This window comes from Pecten maximus, chromosome 8 (assembly GCF_902652985.1).
Source record: "Pecten maximus chromosome 8, xPecMax1.1, whole genome shotgun sequence".
Taxonomy (NCBI): Eukaryota; Metazoa; Mollusca; class Bivalvia; order Pectinida; family Pectinidae; genus Pecten; species Pecten maximus.
In genome coordinates, this window is record NC_047022.1 from 43,060,106 (window position 1) to 43,082,919 (window position 22,814).

At 37.0% G+C, this 22,814-nt stretch overlaps 1 protein-coding gene and 1 long non-coding RNA gene across 2 annotated transcripts; one reads left to right on the forward strand and one right to left on the reverse strand.

The window, feature by feature from the left end:
• Positions 1 to 565: 565 nt before the first annotated feature.
• On the reverse strand, positions 566 to 16,648 carry LOC117333582. Its single transcript, XM_033892936.1, has 7 exons — positions 16,533 to 16,648; positions 13,957 to 16,369; positions 12,291 to 12,422; positions 10,427 to 10,564; positions 6,993 to 7,080; positions 5,477 to 5,591; positions 566 to 980 (listed from the first exon to the last, which is right to left on the reverse strand). The coding sequence occupies exons 2-7, from the start codon at positions 16,262 to 16,264 to the stop codon at positions 879 to 881; spliced, it is 2,883 nt and encodes a 960-aa protein (XP_033748827.1). The 5' UTR covers positions 16,265 to 16,369; positions 16,533 to 16,648; the 3' UTR covers positions 566 to 878.
• A 464-nt stretch (positions 16,649 to 17,112) lies between these two features.
• LOC117332745 lies at positions 17,113 to 19,181 on the forward strand. The gene is made up of 2 exons (XR_004533782.1): positions 17,113 to 17,182; positions 18,790 to 19,181. It is a non-coding gene; the product is annotated as an uncharacterized LOC117332745 (long non-coding RNA).
• Positions 19,182 to 22,814: the final 3,633 nt, after the last annotated feature.

Consider the following 22,814-nt stretch of genomic DNA (forward strand, 5'->3'; position numbering starts at 1 on the left):
TATTTGATGACTAGTAGTGATTTAAAGCAAATGTTGACAAACGATGGACAGCGGACGCAGCACCATGGCACAGGTGAGCTAAAAACTGACCCAGCAAACAAACTTCTCTAAGCTGGTAGAGTATGACAAACTGATGTTCATAATTTCATTTTGCACCAGACTCCTCAGACAAAAAGTACATTTATTGTAGGAAGCAAGCAAATTTTCAATGGATTCAATACATAGTGCTCCACTGTTGTTTTGACCTATAAGGTGAATACTCTACATTATAACGTTGACATGGAAACAAGGGGTTGTATTTTATGGGATTAGTATAAAAGGCATGGAAATACTGAGTGTTCTTAGATTTTGATTTATATAGATATAAATAATCAAAAGGAACAGAAAACATTTGTCTTATTGCCTCAATGTTTTTTATGAGAAAATTATATTGCTTATGATAAATGGTCCAAGATTAGTAACAGTTACTGTGTTTTGGCAGTAAACAGTAATTATAGAAAGAGGATATCGAGCAAATTGTGGTATCATAAAGTTTGTGCTTTTGAAATGAAAACAAGAATTTTAAATTGCTTTAATAAATTTTAATAAAATATAAAGACGACTGACGTCATACAATGAAGACCCATTTGTAACAAGGTCAAAATACCATATTTATCTGAATTAAAGCATGTTTGTTTATAAGCCTATACATTTTACAGTGAAAATGCAAACAATTAACTGCTATTTCATTCTACTAACAATATTTTCAGTCAATGTCCGTGCTGGGCTTGTTGAGGGATAGATACGGTTATACATTATACAAGTGAAACCTGTATAGAATTCTATGTAACATCTGTAATAGGAAAACCTACAAGGATCATGGAAACCATTCTGTAATTTCACTCTTTAATGGTCTTTCCAACCGAGTCATAAATTTCAGACAAGACATGGCTTGCCATTTCCATCATCATCTTGGGTCTCTTCCTAAATCTGCAAGATGCCTGAAAACCAAAGAGTAGTAAAAACTAGAATGTGAGAGGTTTTAACAGACAGTGTTTAGGAAAACAACTCTAAAATTGCTTTCTGTGACATAATATGCTCAGACCTCTCAATGATGGTGTGATTGCTTTGCTATCAATCAACGTTGCCACCATGAAATATTTGTGATCGGATACTGCCCTCACTTTGTAGTCATGGTCTCACACTGCCCTCACTTTGTAGTAATTAACTCTCACACTGCCCTCATATTGTAGTCATACTCTCACACTGCCCTCACTTTGTAGTCATGGTCTCACATTGCCCTCACTTTGTAGTCATGGTCTCACATTGCCCTCACTTTGTAATCATGGTCTCACATTGCCCTCACTTTGTAGTCATGGTCTCACATTGCCCTCACTTTGTAGTCATACTCTCACACATTGCCTTCACTTTGTAGTCATACTCTCACACACTGCCCTCACTTTGTAGTCATACTCTCACATTGCCCTCACATTGTATTCATACTCTCACATTGCCCTCACTTTGTAGTCATGGTCTCACACTGCCCTCACATTGTAGTCATACTCTCTCACACTGCCCTCACTTTGTAGTCATACTCTCACATTGCCCTCACTTTGTAGTCATGGTCTCACATTGCCCTCACTTTGTAGTCATAGTCTCACACTGCCCTCACTTTGTAGTCATGGTCTCACACTGCCCTCACTTTGTAGTCATACTCTCACACATTGCCCTCACTTTGTAGTCATGAGCCATTTATGATCACACATGTACACTGTACTCACTTTAAAGCCATGAGACATTCATGGGCACACACTGCCCTCACTTCATGCTATGTGAAAGTCATGCAGTCATTAACATCCCCTTTATTCCATGGGATAGTCATGCTTTCACACGGCCCTCATTTGTAGCCATGATCGATTCACGGATGCATACTCTCATTTTATAATCATGGTCACATACTGTATTCATTTCGAGGCCATGAGATTGATTTATGGTCTCACACTGCCCTCACAGCAAGTCTCCCTCCCCTCCCAGGGTCCTATAAATGAGGCAGGGAACATTAACCTCACAAACGTACTCACATATGTCCATATGACAGCTTTCCACACTATTTAATGGAATCAGGACTTTTGTGTTGAGAATGTAAATTGGTGAACAGATGATGTAAGATGATAGAAAAAAGATATAAAAATGCTCAGGTAGCCTACACATTTATTCCAGATAAACGATGAATGAAGGAGCTAAGGCTGAATACTATTTTGATAATCGATTTCAAAACTTTTAATAAGGTCATTTGCCTTAGATCTCTATCTAATACTTACTAGGATAACATTGTATCCCTGAGCTTCAAGCAACTCGACTCTCTGTTCTACTTCTGCTCTCACACCTTTAGAAACTGAGTTGAAATTATTCTTGTCAAGACAGAGAACAGCAACTCTGAAATAGAAATTATTATATTGTTATACTTCGGTTTATTTGGTTTATTTTGTTTGACGTCCTATTAACAGCCAGGATCATTTAAGGATGTGCCAGGTTTTGGAGGTGGAGGAAAGCCGGAGCAACCAAAAAAAAAACACCGATCAATGGTCAGTACCAGGCAACTGCCCCAATTGGGTTTCGAACTCGCAATTAACCCAGAGGTGGAGGGCTAGTGATAAAGTGTCGGGACACCTTCACCACACGGCCACCACTGTATATGGTTACACAATCCTGTATAATATAATATACATCAGATAATGTATTGACATATACTAATCCACGACGTCATGGCTACAACTGATGTTAACTAATAAACAGAAGAACTACAAGGAGATGATGTTGTTATCATGATGGTACTATTTACACATCTAATTCATATTTTATCAATAAACCGTTTCTATCATCTAAGTTTCAACTTGCTCCCCAAGAAGTCTACAATACCAAAGGTATCAATTTGTCAGAATATAGGGGGCGTTTGAAATAAATGTACTTTCCTTAATGTACTTTCTCACAGTGGAACTTTCCTTATCTAATCATGCATGGTACATGAATATTTGCCCAGTTTAAAAAGGGTTCAGTTTAGAGAAGTGATTCATTTTGACCAGTCGGGATCCAGAGATAATATTGAGCGGATGACATTTCGTTCAGTGTTGATATTAAGGAAGTTAATGAATACACAGAATGCAGAATTTATACAAATTACATTAATTAAGTTATATTACTGATTACAAAAAAACATGCCATAAGTACATGCATATCATTTCACAATCCTGTCGTTGGCATCAAACTGCATCCAGCCTGTCACTACACCTCTTTGCTTATGGGGCTTCATGAAGTATATTTATTTCATTCCAAACTTAAATGGTTTTACAAATAAGAAAAAGAACAATAATTTCAAACCTTAACCAGTTCCTACCAACAATTAAATCATAATGCTCCTCTAGTCGTAGGTGTTATGTACCAATTTACCTATATGTACATATATGCCCAAAGACAATTAAAGCTTACGACAACTAATCACCACATGTGTTAATTTCACGGTCAGTTGGTTGGGCTTCTGTTATGTTCACTCAGGTAAGGCCAGTTTACCGAGAAATTTGGGTATTTTAACCATTCTCGACACAAATCGGTTTGATATTCAGAATTCAGAGGGATCAGTATTGGGAACTTTTGATACTATTGATAACAAGGAGCCACAAAGCTTGGCATTATCCCCCGCGCACCGCAGTTGGTATGAAAACCCAAATACATGTATATATCAACTTCAAGCTCAAAGTAAGAGTTATTAAGGAAACAGTAATTTGGTATTTTTGATTAAGTCTCCATGGTGACAGAAAAAATACGGAAAATGGAAGGTTCGCAATAGCAAAAGGCACAACTAGGGCACTAGTCTGATTTATACAGAAAGTTTCAAGGAGCTGCGTTGAACGGTTATGGAGTTATAGCCCGGAAACAAAAGGAAACAGTAATTTGGTATTTTTTACTAAGTTTCCATGGTGACAGAAAAAATACCGAAAATGGAAGGTCCGCAATAGCAAAAGGCACAACTAGGGCAATAGTCTGATATATACAGAAATTTTCAAGGAGCTGCGTCGAACGGTTTTTGAGTTATAGCCCGGAAACAAAAGAAAACAGTAATTTGGTATTTTTGACTAAGTTTCCATGGTGACAGAAAAATACCGAAAATGGAAGGTCCGCAATAGCAAAAGGCACAACTAGGGCACTAGTCTGATTTATACAGAAAGTTTCAAGGAGCTGCGTTGAACGGTTATGGAGTTATAGCCCGGAAACAAAAGGAAACAGTAATTTGGTATTTTTGATTAAGTCTCCATGGTGACAGAAAAAATACGGAAAATGGAAGGTTCGCAATAGCAAAAGGCACAACTAGGGCACTAGTCTGATTTATACAGAAAGTTTCAAGGAGCTGCGTTGAACGGTTATGGAGTTATAGCCCGGAAACAAAAGGAAACAGTAATTTGGTATTTTTTACTAAGTTTCCATGGTGACAGAAAAAATACCGAAAATGGAAGGTCCGCAATAGCAAAAGGCACAACTAGGGCAATAGTCTGATATATACAGAAATTTTCAAGGAGCTGCGTCGAACGGTTTTTGAGTTATAGCCCGGAAACAAAAGAAAACAGTAATTTGGTATTTTTGACTAAGTTTCCATGGTGACAGAAAAATACCGAAAATGGAAGGTCCGCAATAGCAAAAGGCACAACTAGGGCACTAGTCTGATTTATACAGAAAGTTTCAAGGAGCTGCGTTGAACGGTTATGGAGTTATAGCCCGGAAACAAAAGGAAACAGTAATTTGGTATTTTTGATTAAGTCTCCATGGTGACAGAAAAAATACGGAAAATGGAAGGTTCGCAATAGCAAAAGGCACAACTAGGGCACTAGTCTGATTTATACAGAAAGTTTCAAGGAGCTGCGTTGAACGGTTATGGAGTTATAGCCCGGAAACAAAAGGAAACAGTAATTTGGTATTTTTTACTAAGTTTCCATGGTGACAGAAAAAATACCGAAAATGGAAGGTCCGCAATAGCAAAAGGCACAACTAGGGCACTAGTCTGATATATACAGAAATTTTCAAGGAGCTGCGTCGAACGGTTTTTGAGTTATAGCCCGGAAACTAAAGAAAACAGTAATTTGGTATTTTTGACTAAGTTCCAAGGAAAGGGCTAGAATCGAGAAACTGGTTTAAGTGGATACCTGCACGATTCTCCATCATAATGAACAGACATTAACTTACAAACTAACTCACATATGTCCATATGACAGCTTTCCACACTATTTAATGGAATCAGGACTTTTGTGTTGAGAATGTAAATTGGTGAACAGATGATGTAAGATGATAGAAAAAAGATATAAAAATGTCTGTTAGTGCTGCTCAGGTAGCCTACACATTTATTCCAGATAAACGATGAATGAAGGAGCTAAGGCTGAATACTATTTTGATGATCGATTTCAAAACTTTTAATAAGGTCATTGGCCTTAAATCTCTATCTAATACTTACTAGGATAACATTGTATCCCTGAGCTTCAAGCAACTCGACTCTCTGTTCTACTTCTGCTCTCACACCTTTAGAAACTGAGTTGAAATTATTCTTGTCAAGACAGAGAACAGCAACTCTGAAATAGAAATTATTATATTGTTATACTTCGGTTTATTTGGTTTATTTTGTTTGACGTCCTATTAACAGCCAGGATCATTTAAGAATGTGCCAGGTTTTGGAGGTGGAGGAAAGCCGGAGCAACCAAAAAAAAAACACCGACCAATGGTCAGTACCAGGCAACTGCCCTAATTGAGTTTCGAACTCGCAATTAACCCAGAGGTGGAGGGCTAGTGATAAAGTGTCGGGACACCTTCACCACACGGCCACCACTGTATATGGTTTTACAATCCTGTATAATATACATCAGATAATGTATTGACATATACTAATCCACGACGTCATGGCTACAACTGATGTTAACTAATAAACAGAAGAACTACAAGGAGATGATGTTGTTATCATGATGGTACTATTTACACATCTAATTCATATTTTATCAATAAACCGTTTCTATCATCTAAATTTCAACTTGCTCCCCAAGAAGTCTACAATACCAAAGGTATCAATTTGTCAGAATATAGGGGGCGTTTGAAATAAATGTACTTTCCTTAATGTACTTTCTCACAGTGGAACTTTCCTTATCCAATCATGCATGGTACATGAATATTTGCCCAGTTTAAAAAGGGTTCAGTTTAGAGAAGTGATTCATTTTTACCCGTCAGGATCCAGAGATAATATTGAGTGGATGACATCTTTCAAGCAGTGTTGATATTATGGAAGTTAATTAATGAATACATAGAATGCAGAATTTATACAAATTACACTAATTAAGTTATAATACTAATTGAAAAAATATGCCATAAGTACTTGTTTATCATTTCACAATCCTGTCGTTGGCATCAAACTGCATCCAGCCTGTCACTACACCTCTTTGCTTATGGGGCTTCATAAAGTATATTTATTTCATTCCAAACTTAAATGGTTTTACAAATAAGAAAAAGAACAGTTCCTACCAACAATTAAATCATAATGCTCCTCTAGTCGTAGGTGTTATGTACCGGCCAATTTACCTATACATATATGCCCAAAGACAAAGCTTACGACAACTAATTGCCACAGGTGTTTATTTCACGGTCAGTTGGTCGGGCATCTGTTATGTTCACTCAGGTAAGGGCAGTTTACCGAGAAATTTGGGTATTTTAACCATTCTCGACACAAATCGGTTTGATATTCAGAATTCGGAGGGATCAGTATTGGGAACTTTTGATACTATTGATAATAAAGAAGGATCAATTCCATACACCGCCATTTTGATCGGTATCAAGGGGTGATCGGTTTTGAGACAGATCGTGTTGGGAAGCTGCACTGTACACGGAAATGTGTGATCATGCTAGAGTTTTACCTGTATGAGACTAAGAATATAGGTTTACTTATCACAGACGAGGCTAAACATATATAATTACAATTTATAACTTACTTCTTGTAATGTTTTCCTGCCTTTTCCATATGGTCTAGTTGAGAATATTCCACTACATCAAGGTTTTCATCAAAATATACTGCAATATCTGTTTAAATTAATAAAGCAAAGAATCAAAATGTATATATATATACTATAACAGTACAAAATGTAGTATCTTGATCTGTTATAAAATGTTATAGGTTTTGTTTTATAGATAAATCAGGTACTTGCCTCATCTGGCATTACACAATATATAATATATACACAGACGAGGAACATTATTCAGGTTAGGAAATAACCTAGATCTGTGAGTAGTCATCAGCCAATCAAAATACAGGATTCATGACAGTAGCAACCAGCTCATTAAAAGAATCGGGAAGACTTCGCCTCGGCAATTTTGATTCTTAAATGATTTTAAACCACCTGTTTCAGGTACACGGATCCAAAAAACTTTCCATATATGTGTGATTTAAATTAGCGATACAAATTACTGCGCAGATAATCTGAAACGGCCTGAACCATGAGCGTAACGTGATGCGAGATCAAAATACCGTGAACCGAACCATGTCATTGCAGCACTATCATAGATACTGTATCAATCCTCTACTGTAACAATATTATCAGGTCTACACCAAACCATACATCATAGATACTGTATCAATCCTCTAATGTAACAATATTATCAGGTCTACACCAAACCATACATCATAGATACTGTATCGATCCTGTAACAATATTATCAGGTCTACACCAAACCATACATCATAGATACTGTATCAATCCGATATTATCAGGTCTACACCAAACCATATATCATAGATACTGTATCAATCCTCTACTGTAACAATATCATCAGGTCTACACCAAACCATACATCATAGATACGGTATCAATCCTCTACTGTAACAATATTATCAGGTCTACACCAAACCATACATCATATATACTGTATCAATCCTCTACTGTAACAATATTATCAGGTCTATACCAAACCATACATCATATATACTGTATCAATCCTCTACTGTAACAATATTATCAGGTCTACACCAAACCATACATCATAGATACTGTATCAATCCGATATTATCAGGTCTACACCAAACCATACATCATAGATACTGTATCAATCCTGTAACAATATTATCAGGTCTACACCAAACCATACATCATAGATACTGTATCAATCCTCTACTGTAACAATATTATCAGGTCTACACCAAACCATACATCATAGATACTGTATCAATCCTATATTATCAGGTCTACACCAAACCATATATCATAGATACTGTATCAATCCTGTAACAATATTATCAGGTCTACACCAAACCATACATCATATATACTGTATCAATCCTCTACTGTAACAATATTATCAGGTCTACACCAAACCATACATCATAGATACTGTATCAATCCTCTACTGTAACAATATTATCAGGTCTACACCAAACCATACATCATAGATACTGTATCAATCCTCTACTGTAACAATATTATCAGGTCTACACCAAACCATACATCATAGATACTGTATCAATACTCTACTGTAACAATATTATCAGGTCTACACCAAACCATACATCATAGATACTGTATCAATCCTCTACTGTAACAATATTATCAGGTCTACACCAAACCATACATCATAGATACTGTATCAATCCTCTAATGTAACAATATTATCAGGTCTACACCAAACCATACATCATAGATACTGTATCAATCCTCTACTGTAACAATATTTTCAGGTCTACACCAAACCATACATCATTAATTACTGTATCAATCCTCTACTGTAACAATATTATCAGGTCTACACCAAACCATACATCATAGATACTGTATCAATCCTCTACTGTAACAATATTATCAGGTCTACACCAAACCATACATCATAGATACTGTATCAATCCTCTACTGTAACAATATTATCAGGTCTACACCAAACCATACATCATAGATACTGTATCAATCCTCTACTGTAACAATATTATCAGGTCTACACCAAACCATACATCATAGATACTGTATCAATCCTCTAATGTAACAATATTATCAGGTCTACACCAAACCATACATCATAGATACTGTATCAACCCTGTAACAATATTATCAGGTCTACACCAAACCATACATCATAGATACTGTATCAATCCTCTACTGTAACAATATTATCAGGTCTACACCAAACCATACATCATAGATACTGTATCAATCCTCTACTGTAACAATATTATCAGGTCTACACCAAACCATACATCATAGATACTGTATCAATCCTCTACTGTAACAATATTATCAGGTCTACACCAAACCATACATCATAGATACTGTATCAATCCTCTAATGTAACAATATTATCAGGTCTACACCAAACCATACATCATAGATACTGTACAGTATCAAACTTCTACAATATTTATCATGCCTATTTGAATTAGTTTTTTAATTCACACAAGAACTCCACGGAAGTGGATGTGTCGCCTGCACAGCAAGCTAGGATTTGAATTTTAAAAATCAAAGTGATCTGCTTTGTAAATCAAAACAAGTTTCATGCAAAATTTAAGTGTTTTTCATACAGAAACCAGAAAGTACTATATGAAGTTTTAGGTTGATTGACCCAAAGGGAACAGGACAGATTTTCTATTCATTTACAGTGACCGTGAACCTGAAAAGCAATCCCAAGCAAGCACTTTTGATAAGGAAGTACTATACAAAGTTTGAGTTTAATTGGTCAAAGGGAACTCGAGTTATCAAATGGAAACCAAGTTTCTATTGATAGCAACAGTTACCTTGACCTTTGAACATCGAAACTTAAAGCTATCCCAAGCAAGCACTTCCTATAAGAAAGCAATGCATCAAGTTTGAGTTTGATTGGCCCAAGGGATCTCAAGTTATCCCAAGCAAACCTATTTTCTATTTATAGTAGCAAGGACCTTTGACCTTTTAATTTGAAAAGCAATCATAAGCAAGCACTTTTCGTAAGGAAGCACTGTGTGAAGCTTGAGTTAGATTGGCTGAAGGGAACTCAAGCTATTTCATGGAAACCAATTTTCTATTAATACTAACAGTGACCTTGACCTTTGACCTTTGAACTTGAAAAGCAATCCCAAGCAAGCACTTTTGGTAAGGAGCACTGTATGAAGTTTGAGTTTGATTGGCCAAAGGGAACTCAAGTTATTGGACAGAAACCATTGTGCGGACGACGACGCCGACACCACCGACGCCACCGACGCCAACATAGTAATACCTATATGTCACCTTTTCAAGGTGACACAAAAAATGAAAAGTTTGAATATACACTTTATTTGTAACATGCAGTCTTTCCACACTGTGTCCTTTACGTAAATATTTTGATCAAGTGACCCAGAAATGTTTTCTAAAGCAAGTAAATCTACGACCTGTTTTATTGTGTAACACTACATAAAAAATGTGTTTGCACTTACCTATGTGAAGACCTGCTGAAGTGATGTGATCAGTGTTAATAAACTCTGGCCCACCAAACTCTGTAGTGAAGAGGTCAAGCAGACATTGCTTATAGCTGTGGAGAACGAACTTGTCTCGGACATCGTCGGATTTAGCAACTGGAAAGAACAAAATGTTTCCTAAACTGGAGGTACATCTTTAGTAATCTAATAAATTGATCAACTATAAAAAAAATGAGAAATCATCTCAATGAAATTTGTGTTCTATCAAATTCCCTTATTTTTGTTCTACAATTCAAATGAACAAGTCTGTGCACTGGCTGTTATAAATCATAATTAAGGCCTAAAACTGTTTAACTGTAAGGGAATGGATTGTAAGTGGTAACATTCAAAACTTCAACAAAATTAATATTGTTTTACCTTCAAAACAAACATGGCCTTTTGAAATTCATTGACATATTATAATATAACAGCAAAATATAACTGAGAGTGTAAAGATTTAACCTGGCTACGGTAAGCAAGACTTGACCTGTACAGTTTTCCCCTGGATCCGGTAAGCAAGACTTGACCTGTACAGTTTTCACCTGGATCAGGTAAGCAAGACTTGACCTGTACAGTTTTCACCTGGATCAGGTAAGCAAGACTTGATCTGTACAGTTTTTACTAGGCTCTAGTAATCGAGATCTGGTAAGTATGATTCTATTTGTTCAGTTTTTACCTGCCTCTGGTAAGTCAGATCTTACCTGCAGTTTTTTACCTGGCTCTGGTAATTCAGATTTGACCTGTAGTTTTTTTACCTGGCTCTGGTTAGTGAGATTTGACCTGTTGTTTTTACCTGGCTCTGGTAAGCGAGATTTCACCTTCATTTTTTTACCCGTCTCGGGTAAGAGAGATTTCACCTTTATTTTTACCTGGCTCTGGTAAGCGAGATTTCACCTTCATTTTTTTACCCGTCTCGGGCAAGTGAGATTTCACCTTTATTTTTACCTGGCTCTGGTAAGCGAGATTTCACCTTCATTTTTTTACCCGTCTCGGGTAAGTGAGATTTGATCTGTAGTTTTTTACCTGGCTCTGGTAAGTGAGATTTGACCTGTAGTTTTTTACCTGGCTCTGGTTAGTGAGATTTGACCTGTTGTTTTTACCTGGCTCTGGTAAGCAAGATTTCACCTTTATCTTTACCTGGCTCTGGTAAGTGAGATTTGACTTTTAGTTTTTTACCTGGCTCTGGTAAGCGAGATTTCACCTTTATTTTTACCTGGCTCTGGTAAGCGAGATTTAACCTTCATTTTTTTACCCGTCTCGGGTAAGTGAGATTTCACCTTTATTTTTACCTGGCTCTTATAAGTGGTAAGTGAGATTTCACCTTTATTTTTACCTGGCTCTTATTAAGTGAGATTTGACCAGTAGTTTTTTACCTGGCTCTAGTAAGCGAGATTTCACCTTTATTTTTACCTGGCTCTGGTAAGTGAAATTTAACCTTTATTTTTACCTGGCTCCAGTAAGTGAGATTTGACTTTTAGGTTTTTACCTGGCTCTGGTAAGTGAGATTTGACCTTCAGGTTTTTTACCTGGCTCTGGTAAGCGAGATTTGACTTTTAGTTTTTTTACCTGGATCTGGTAAGTGAGATTCTATTTGTTCAGTTTTTACCTGCCTCTGGTAAGTCAGATCTTACCTGTAGTTTTTTACCTGGCTCTGGTTAGTGAGATTTGACCTGTAGTTTTTTACCTGGCTCTGGTAAGTGAGATTTGACCAGTAGTTTTTTACCTGGCTCTGGTATTAGTGAGATTTTACCTTCAGTTTTTTACCTGGCTCTGGTTAGTGAGATTTGACCAGTAGTTTTTTACCTGGCTCTGGTTAGTGAGATTTGACCTGTAGTTTTTTTACCTGGCTCTGGTAAGCGAGATTCTACTAGGTCCTGTAGATAAGGTACACCATACTCTGGGCACTTTAGGCACACTGCTCTGTTTAGCTGGACAATATTGTTCATCAGTAAGGCAGACTGATTATAGGACAAATCTACAAGCAGAGAAAACAGGTCCCAATGAAATGATGCAGTTCCTGTGAAACTGTTAGTAGGTAGTGTACTGTAAGAGACAATACATTCACATTTATGTCAACTAGTTTCGTATTCCTGATATCATTGTTGTTATTGTGAAGATGAGAAGAGACTTGTATTAAATTTAACTATAAATCTATCATTTCACTGTTTTCTATGGGTTTTTTTTTTGTTTTTTTTTATGTAGAAACTCAGTATTTAACTATTATTTCTAAGATAATCATGAGTTGATAGAAAACATTTGTCAATATCTTCTTACCATTGTTGTTATGATTATGAGCTTCAAAATGAAAAAAAAACAAGAGGCCCAATGGGCATGTATTGCTCAACTGGCTCTAAAGCAACTTTGAAGTTGATCTGGGTCATTTCTGCAGATAATTTGCTGATTACTACACTTTATTCAAATATCAGAGAAAGCTAGGTTTACTTATGTCAATAAATTTTCTAGTTCATCATTCCAAAATACAATTGGCCTAATATCAGGTCCCAAAAGTCTCTAGGAAATTAAGAAATCATTGTTATAAGATTTTAGCATATCTGACCCCATGTGACCTTGAATGAAGGTCAGTGTCATTTACTTGAACAAACTTAATAGCCATTCAACCCAGCATGCCACACACCTAATATCGAGTCCCTGGGCCTCTTGGTTATTGAGAAGAAGTCTTTTGAATATTTTAGCCTATTTGACCCTTCTGACCTCGAATGAAGATCAAGGTCATTCATTTGAACACACTTTGAAGCTCTTCACCCAAGCATTCTACAGGCCTAATATCAAGTCCCTGGTTCTCGAGGTTATTGATCGAAGAAGTCGTTTCAAGATTTTAGGCTATTTGACCCATGTGACCTTGAATGAAGGTCAAGGTCATTTATTTGAACAAACATGGTAGCCGTTCATCCCAGCATGCTACAGGCCTAATATCAAGTCCCTGGGCCTCTTAGTTTTAGAGAAGAATTTGTTTAAAGGAAAAAGTTGACGCTGCATGGACAGCTGGACGGAGGACAGACACAGCACAACGGCATAGGCTCTCTTGCCCTTTGGGCAGGTGAGCGAAAATCATCAGAATGACATACATGTATTACATCGATCTATGAAAAAAACAATATTGAAAAATGACCATTTTTCTAAAAATAGATGAATTTTGACCCTTAGTGAGGTTCGTGATTAGACATATTTTGTTTTAACATGACATGGAAAAAAGTTAGCACCAGGGAAATGGAAACAAAGCAAGGACATCATACGAATATGGCAACTGTCATTTAGCAACCAAAACTACAGTATCATCCCTGAAGCTTTGATTATCCTTTCGAACTCGGAACTTTTTGTTCATCCTATTTTACCACCATTTCTCAAATGTAATTTACAATAGTGAAATTAATAATATCTTTGAAGTGCCATGCAGGGATATTAATCTTTTGATGGGGGGTATTTGTTTATTGCACTGGTTGTAGAATCAGGTGGCTTCCTCTTTATAGACTGATCTATTTAATGTATACCTGGACTGTGTAGTAGTTCTGTCAGTTTGTTGAGGTAGGATGGCTGAAATACTTCTGTGATGATGTCCTGGGAAAAGACTTTCAACTCAGACATGCTGCATAGCATCTGTATCAGGATAGGCGGATCAATGGCGTCTAATGTCAATTGGTTAATAAAGTCAATTGTCCTCTGAATAAACGTGTCTGTATTTCTACCGACTCGTCCAACACTCACTAAAATTTGCAGAAGGTCCCTGAAATGATTTGCTTTCATGTTTGACTGGTTTGTGATGGCATAATTGAGGAGGCTGTTGTAGAGGAGAGGTAGAGGAGAAGAAGGAAGCTGAAGAACCATCAGGCAAGCCATCTCAAACTCGGGCAGATCAAGGTCTCTGTGACAAAGGAATGTTAGTACATTGAGAATATCCTGATCTAAATCTCCAGTTGGATTATTCAAGTCAGAGAACTGTTCTTGTAATCGCCAGCTTGGCATTCCACAAAGTTTCTTGTAGTTGCATGGATTCATATGAATTCTGCCAGATCCCAATAGAAAAAGAGTACGAAAGTCTGTTTGTGTCTGCAATCTTTTTCTCCCTACTAAGCAAAACATCTTGCTAAACTCTTTTACAACATCATTGTAAAAATTCCCTTTAGAGGTAAGTGCTGCAAGTTGAATAATTTGTTTGACATCATCAAGGTTACTTTGATATATTGCTTGCTCATTTATAACTTTTTTCAAAATTCTTGGATCAGTTTCCTTCTTTAAAAGCAAAACAAAGAGACGACGCAATTTATCTCTCACGCTTAAGAAAGGGTTGGTCAATAATTCCGTCTGACACTTATGTGTGAATTCGTCCTTGACTTCAGTTGACAAGAAATACATAGATATGGTCTCATATATTGCAATAAAATCATTGAATTCAAGATGTTCCCATATATTCACATCAAGAATGGCTTGCTTCAAAGATTGTTTCGCACTCAGAGGGATCTTCCTGTCAAGTAGCATGTCAGAAAAGGCTTTTGAGCATTTCAAAAAGATAACCATTTCTGGAGGAAAAGATTCTTCTTTTACATATTCCTGTAAATATTCCAATGTCAAATTCAGAAGTCTATCTCTGCTTTTTGCAGAGAGCCTCACCCATGAAAGGTTTGCAAGTCGATGGAGCTCCAAGATATTGTAAGATGAAAAATTTTGCATTTCAAACAAGATGCATTCTGTCCGAGACTGAACTTTTTCCAAAAAAGGTTTTGACAAGAACTCCATCTGTTCCTCTGCAGACATGGCCATGATAGCACAGAGCTGATGGAGATTTAAATCCTCAATGTTTTCCAACATTTTACCTGTGATTATTTTCAAAATCTTCTCACATGTGTCTTTGATGCTTGGCTCAATGAAGGTCAATCCTTCATCTCCAAGCATGAACAGTGACACCAACTCAAACACTGGAATAATGAGGTCAAAATCATTCTCTATAGATTCCTGATCAGAACACAGTGATGATATTTGAAACAACAAATCTGATACTACAGCATTGTCTAACTGCTGTAATAGACCATGGGAGGAAAATTGACACAGAGTATGGAGATACTGGTTGGGATTTTGCTCTATTCTGACAAAGCCATTCTGAAGTAGATGACGAAGTTGAGGAAGAATTTCCGTTATAATCAAAATGTGACTGCCATTGTAATTCACTATAGTTGATAGATATTGTCCAAGCGACACAAAATCTAGACTTTTACGCCGACTCTGCAACTGCAGAAAAAGGTTGGTCATAAGAGGATGTGTTTTTGCCAAACCTGCATGGGTAAAATCAAGGAACAGAGAAGATAAATTATCTATATGGATGTGACCCAGTAAATCCATAGTTGTCTCAATCAAGTATTCCAGCTCCGGTGATGTTTCCACTATTTCTAGATCTTCCAATATTCCAGTATTTTGCTTTTGTGAAAATGCAACAAATCTGGAATAGGGATAGAGCCATGGATGATTCCTGATCCTTTTCTGGTACATAGATTCTGCTAGATTAAATAGAGGTCTTTGGATGGCCTCATATTCCTTCTTTGACTTTGACACATTCAGTTCGCACTCCTGTACATGGTAGCGTTTACACACAGGTCCGTGTACACTGTAGGGTTTACACTCAGGTCCCTGTACACTGTAGGACTGTTTGTGTTGGAGTGACACTACAGAACACATGTGTGATATACAGGGTGTTGTCCTCGCTGGTGTATGTAAACATCTCAAGGCAGCTTTCCACATACTGTCTACCCTCATAACATATTCATGGCACCTCTTCCATGGCAGTTTCAAGTATTGCAGTTTCTGCATAATCTGGTTATTAACTTCTGATTTGTATGTAGTAATTAGAAAACCAGCTGTCAGACTGATAATCCGGACATATCGTGCTCCTGACCTTTAAAGCAGTTGCAGAGTCTGTAAAACAGTAAAAATATAGACTTGTGTAAATATAGTGTGTAAATAATAAAATACATAAAGAGATATACATTCATAACATTGGGAAAAGAATGCAACGACACACTGGGACTCAAATCAGGGTAGCTTATACTAGGCCTACATGTTTATCAAACAGACTTACGTGATGCCATTACTGCTGTCATGTGGCTTTTTTAATCATATCTGTGTAGCAAACATCGATTAGGCTATAAAAAGCACGAGTAGCATGGGCGCAGCCATATTGGATTTTCATTACCTGTCTAATAATAAAACGGAATTCTCCTTTTCCGACAGCCAAGCGGCACAAATATTTATTAATTTAACAAATACTGACATAAGCAATGCCTTGTTCACGAACAAAAAGAATTAACACAATTTGTATTTTATAATAGTGTGAAATAAAAAAAAATGTGTACATTTGGCCGGATGATACGATCGTGTGTCGGGCCATTTTCTTTATTACATGTTTACGTAGCTAATTTCGATTTCGCCTTTCGTGACTCGTTCATGGTCGCTTTTATTTATTGTGGTCCGAACGATTTACTTATTTATTCGAAAATATTGTGCATTAAATTATGTCGAACATTATGTCTTATGATACTTTCATGTGAACATTAACAAATAATTCCAGGCCTATATCAACAAAAATGTGCAAGTCTGTTGATATTTATGATAATTTTAAGATTTAAAATCCATTGGATGAATCGGTTCTCTGAATAAATGGAAAGGTCCCTGGTGACCTACATTAGTTAGGGGCACATTCTGTTCGCTTGTTCTCTCCATCTATGCAAGGTAAGCTTATGTGTTTACTTTGTCTGTGATCGTTATTAGAATATACTAATTATAAATATCATAAATTTCTCTTGCGTGCACAGTGTACATTTGTTCTCATATCAGCAGTAGATGGCATATTAACTTGGCAGCATCACAGGGACGTGAAATATATTAGCCCGAGTTTCCTCTGGCCCTGACACCTACACCAGACATGGTGTCAGGACCAGGGGAAACTCGGACTAGAAATATATAATATGTTTAGCCATGCAGAGGTTTCCCTGGCCCTGACACTACACTACGTATGGTGGCAGGGCCAGAGGAAACTCGGGATAGATCGTCGCATGCCTAGATCATTAGGGTATAGGAAAGCGGTAGAACGATTTACCCAAAAACACCCAAAAACTACAGTTGAGTGTAAGCTATCCTTTACACCCTAGTGCACTCCAAGTAGTACACTACGTTTAAGCTACAGGTAAACTAGTAGTGCACTACGTCCAGTCAGGTGTGACCACAAATCCCCCTATACAGGTAATGGGCAGTGCCTGTGTTAGATACCTGTAGTTGTTACATATACAGCCCTGTATAAATTGACTGCCTTATTTCTTATTTATAAAAGGCTAATGCCATTAATCAAAAATGTAAGTTGTTTCTTTTAATTTTGTTAACAATGCTGGTGTAACCCTGGAAAATACTAGCCGCAATATACCGCTCGGCTAGAGAGATCTTCTCTTTAGCTCGATCAGTTGAGCATAAGACTAGTAAGCCAGAGGTCCCGGGTTCGATTCCTAGCGCAGGCAGTGATTTAAATTAAATTAATCATGCGCTCTGTTATATTGGCGCTCATGTAGAGACCCGGGGAAAATACTCAGCCTTGCTCCACAAGCATCACTGTTACCCCTGGAAACTCGAGGACAAGTTCTTTCCTGGAGGGGGAGTATGTAACCCTGGTAAATACTAGCCGCAATATACCGCTCGGCTAGAGAGATCTTCTCTTTAGCTCGATCGGTTGAGCATAAGGCTAGTAAGCCAGAGGTCCCGGGTTCGATTCCTAGCGCAGGCAGTGATTTAAATTAAATTAACCATGCGCTCTGTTACACTGGTATCTTTTACCTAGATTCACTTGAACTATATTATCTTTGTAACAACAGCTGCCGTAGTTACCAACGTCGCAACATATCCTAACTTTTTTTTCTTCCTACAGTATTTCAACGATTTCTTTGATGTAGATGTTTGCATTGAATGGTGTTTTATTGCATTTACGGTGGTGTAAACGCAGTGGGATACAGACATATTCTGTATGGCGCGTTGTGCGCTATATAATATATTGAATATGCCTGTATGCCATTGCGTTCACATATATAATTTGTTCACTGGAAAAATCCATTATGATTAGAGGTGTATCTTACATTGTGTGCACACTATTGTAGTAAATTCATCTTTTGATAAGTCATGGGATTCAACACATCAAGTTTAACTCAAGGTATAGGGGTGGACGTAATAAAGGCTAATTTAAAACGATATAATACACACACACACACATACACACACATATATAATGTGGATGGACTTGTTTCGGCATTAATAAATGTATTATTCTAACTGATTATTACATTTTTCTTTATTAGACAATGAGCACATCAAGGGAACTCAAAATTGATAAGTGGAATGAGGAAGTTGATGGTAAATTATGTGAACAAGCAATGGAGAAGAAATTAAAGACACAAGGTTATAGTTTCACCCGCTATCAGTTTCCTCCCGGGATGGACTTCCCGGATCACACCCACAACTGGACTAAAAAAGACTCTATAGTGACCGGGAGATTTCAGTTCTGTATGTACGGCCAGGCTGTTACATTGGAGCCCGGAGACATGATCGATGTCCCAAAGGATCAAGTTCATAGTGCTGCTGTTGTAGGATCCACACCAGTCATGTTTTATGATGCAACAAAAACATAACAAAAGCAAGTGTTGTATAAATTATCAAGATTGTTGTTTCAAATAAATTATTAGAAGTTTTATATTTTGTTTCTTTCATGTTTTCCACACTAGTTATATATATGTATAGCCAATATGGTAATATTTAGGATTACATCGGTACCACAGTGAAAAGTTGTAACAGTCTGTATGTAAAACAAGCCAATGCAACTTAAATTTCATTCAAGGTGCATTTAATTGTCAAGGTGTGTAACTGAACTAGCAGCTCTTTAAATGTGAGGTGGGAAGTGGTGAAATTGGAACCAGCCACCAGAAGTGCTGGTGAGTTAAACATACTCTGCTCACATTGCTTACAATACACACTAGAGAAGTCTTCGTGTGACCCGAAGTTCGGTCAGAAATCCAAGATGGCCGTCATGGCAGCCATCTTGAAAAACGCATTTTGAACTACTTTTCAAGTTCCACTGGTGCCATTGAGCTGGAAATTGGTGAGGATGTTAAGGAAGGGGAGCCAACAAAGTGTTATTATTTTTTAGCCTCATAAAAACTTTGACATTGTAGCCACGGTGGCCAATTTGTAACGTGATTGGCACTCATGATTTTCCTGAACAACACCTATTTCAAATTTCTCAAGTTCCACCAGTAGGATTCAGCTGTAACTTACCAGAAATGGTCCTGACCAAGTGTTGTTATTATTTGGGTTAAACCAAAATCCAAGAAGGCCGCTGTGACAGCCATCTTGAAAAGCACTTGTTACACTGAGCTGAAAATTGGTGAGGGTGTTGTTATTTTTCGGCCATGGCTAATGGCTAATTTAGAGATACACTTGTATCTACAGCCAATTGCTTAGCACTTTTATCTATATTAATCCCATAGATTGGACGTTAAGAATCCTCCTTACCATGTGTGTAATCTGTAGGATCAGCTGGGCAGTTTTTATAGACATGTACTTCTGTAATCCTAGCTGTGAGTTGTATGTACGACAAGCTGGGAGTAGTGGAATTTTATTCTTTATAGTTATTCGCCCAGGAATGGAAGTGTTCACGAGGTCGGTAAAGAGACACTCAAAAGAGAATACCAACATACAAACGACGTGGACAAAACACCAACAAAATAGGAAATTGTACGGAGACCAAAAAGGAGATTGAGACCAGGTGTGTCGGAAGAGTAAACGTCTCCCGTTACTTGGTTTGATAAGTTCCTTCGATGTAATTAAAAACAAGTCTTTAAAAAATATTCATTAGAACCTATTTAGTCCTTTTCTCAAGAGCCTTTTTGTCTGTTGACGAATATCTAGAGGGTGTTATTCGATGACGTCATTATGTAACAAAGAAGCTATATTTCATCTATTCTTGGTTATTGAACTTTATGCATACTTCCAATTTTCAAGTTCGGTAACACAGTTTAGCATGTCATTCTGCTTTTTTGTGTTTCATTGTCTTAATGAAGTGTTTCTTCTAGCTTTAGGCTTCGATTGACACCTTGATTTTTAAGCGTTTGCCAAGGACGGTTCGCATTCATACTTGAATTTCTGATAATTGTTGTAACTATTGTTGTTCAAATACTGCGGAATTAATTTGATTTTTTTTTTTTAATGTTACTTTGTTTTCACATCAATGTCGAAATTTTATTTTTGGTATGGAGTTACAATATTTCATGATAGCATGGCCAATTGTGTCAGTACGTAAAACGGAGTAATGATAACGTACAAAGTAACCTTATCGGATAAAATCAAATATGTCTGCAAGCAACAGGTATGTATACTGTACATGTATTGTAACGTGCACCGGGGGAACAACGGAGCGGCCACCCATCCAATAGCTGACCTCTCGACGTTGCTTAACTTCGGTACACAGATCTAGACAAGACACTCAACCGCACAGCCACAAAAGCTAGCTATTGGACTATGCAGCTGAAATGCCCATATTCATGAACCATCACATTATGTAACATAAGTGAACTCAAAATATTTCAGACTGATTGTACAAATCTGCACACAATTTCAACAGTAGATCGTACAAAGTGATTCCAGCTAGTTGTACAGATTTCTTTTTAAAATAAATCTATGGGATATTTATGACCGCCATGGTGGTGGTTAGGAATGTTGAGTAGAGTTCTTGATCAGTTATACCCAGATACGTGGATTTCACCGGTGTCAACGGATTTTAACTGGGTTTTTACCAAGTGGGGGACCATTATATATCCAGTATTGTTCAAAATAAGTACATTTTACAGAACACATGAGAAGAGAAAACACGTCACAGCATCAATTACCCATTATTACGACAGATTTAACACTTCGATTTATTATCTCCGAATTTAGAGTTATTGTCTTGAAATTTCGACTATCTCGAACTGTTTTGATACTTCAATTCTATGTTCTGACTAACAAGTTTTAGGTTTATCAATTACACCGGCCACCAACGTTAAAACTGCCACCAAACACGTTTCCAACCATTTATTTAATTTCTTGGTCTTTTGAATAAGTCTATACAGTAGTAGACGTCGATGATAAGCTGCTACACTGACTGTTTTTTTAGATGTACATGTATCTAGACAATGGTTAAACAACTAGATTATGGTCTAAAAAACATTTCTGGCTGTGTATTGATTAGCCCATATGAATCAGGTATAGACATGTTTCAAACCTCAAATGATAGTCAATCCAGAATTTTGCGGTTTTGAGCTAATGTTCTGCCCTTACTTAAATTCGGTTGCCAGACGACTGGAACATATTCAAGACGAGGCCTGCCTTGGGAATTTTACATGTTGGAATTTTAATTCTTACACTTTTTAGGTGCCTACATTTGACCCAGTTCGCTAAAATAAAAATGTTTCTGTTGGTAAGGTTGTCCTACAGTAAAGCGTTTTATAAAGGTTTAAAGAAGCACTTCTCTTCTAAATCTGTATTGGAACATGTATAACAGATTGGTGTCTTGTATATGCTTTAAAAGTTCATCCTTTGCGATATTTTGTTAGCTACTAATCATGATGTTAAACTAATGGGACGGTAGTTTATTGGTGATTTCTTGTATCGACTTTATGTGTGTGATTTGATGTGAGTTACTGTATAATATTTACCATTGTATGGCACTGCCACTATATAACCCTACCAATTCAGTTGCGAGTTCACCAGCTTATGAACTGCCAACTGAAATTTGAATTTGAAAATTTCAAAAAAAAATCGCACGACAAATAAAAAACCGCAGATGGTAAATATAAGCATTGAACGGCTTTCAGTAGCGCGCTTCATGGAATTTGCCTCTGTCCAGTTGGCATTCATATTGACTATGAATGCCAACTGAAAGCCGTTCAATGCTTAATTGAATTTCTGAGATCGGAATGTAACCATAATTTATCACGTGACATGTACAAACTATTTTTTTAGAAAATAATAAAAAGTCACTTGCAATACGCTTAAATGATCTTCTTCTTCTTCTTCTTCTTCTTCTTCTTCTTCTTCTTCTTCTTCTTCTTCTTATTATTAGGAAATAGACTCTTAGGAAAGAGTGTATAAAATCCCTCCTAGGCGCATGGTCAGAAAAGTATGTATATTAACATCTTATTTATTTATTTACTTATTATTTATTAATTTATCTATTTATTTGGGGAGGGGAAGGGGAGAATGGTGTGCTATTTAAAGGAAGAGGATGGTCGTTTGTTAGTTATGGAGGCTGACGAACGTATTCAACTAGTCTGATTTTGAAAGGAGAGAA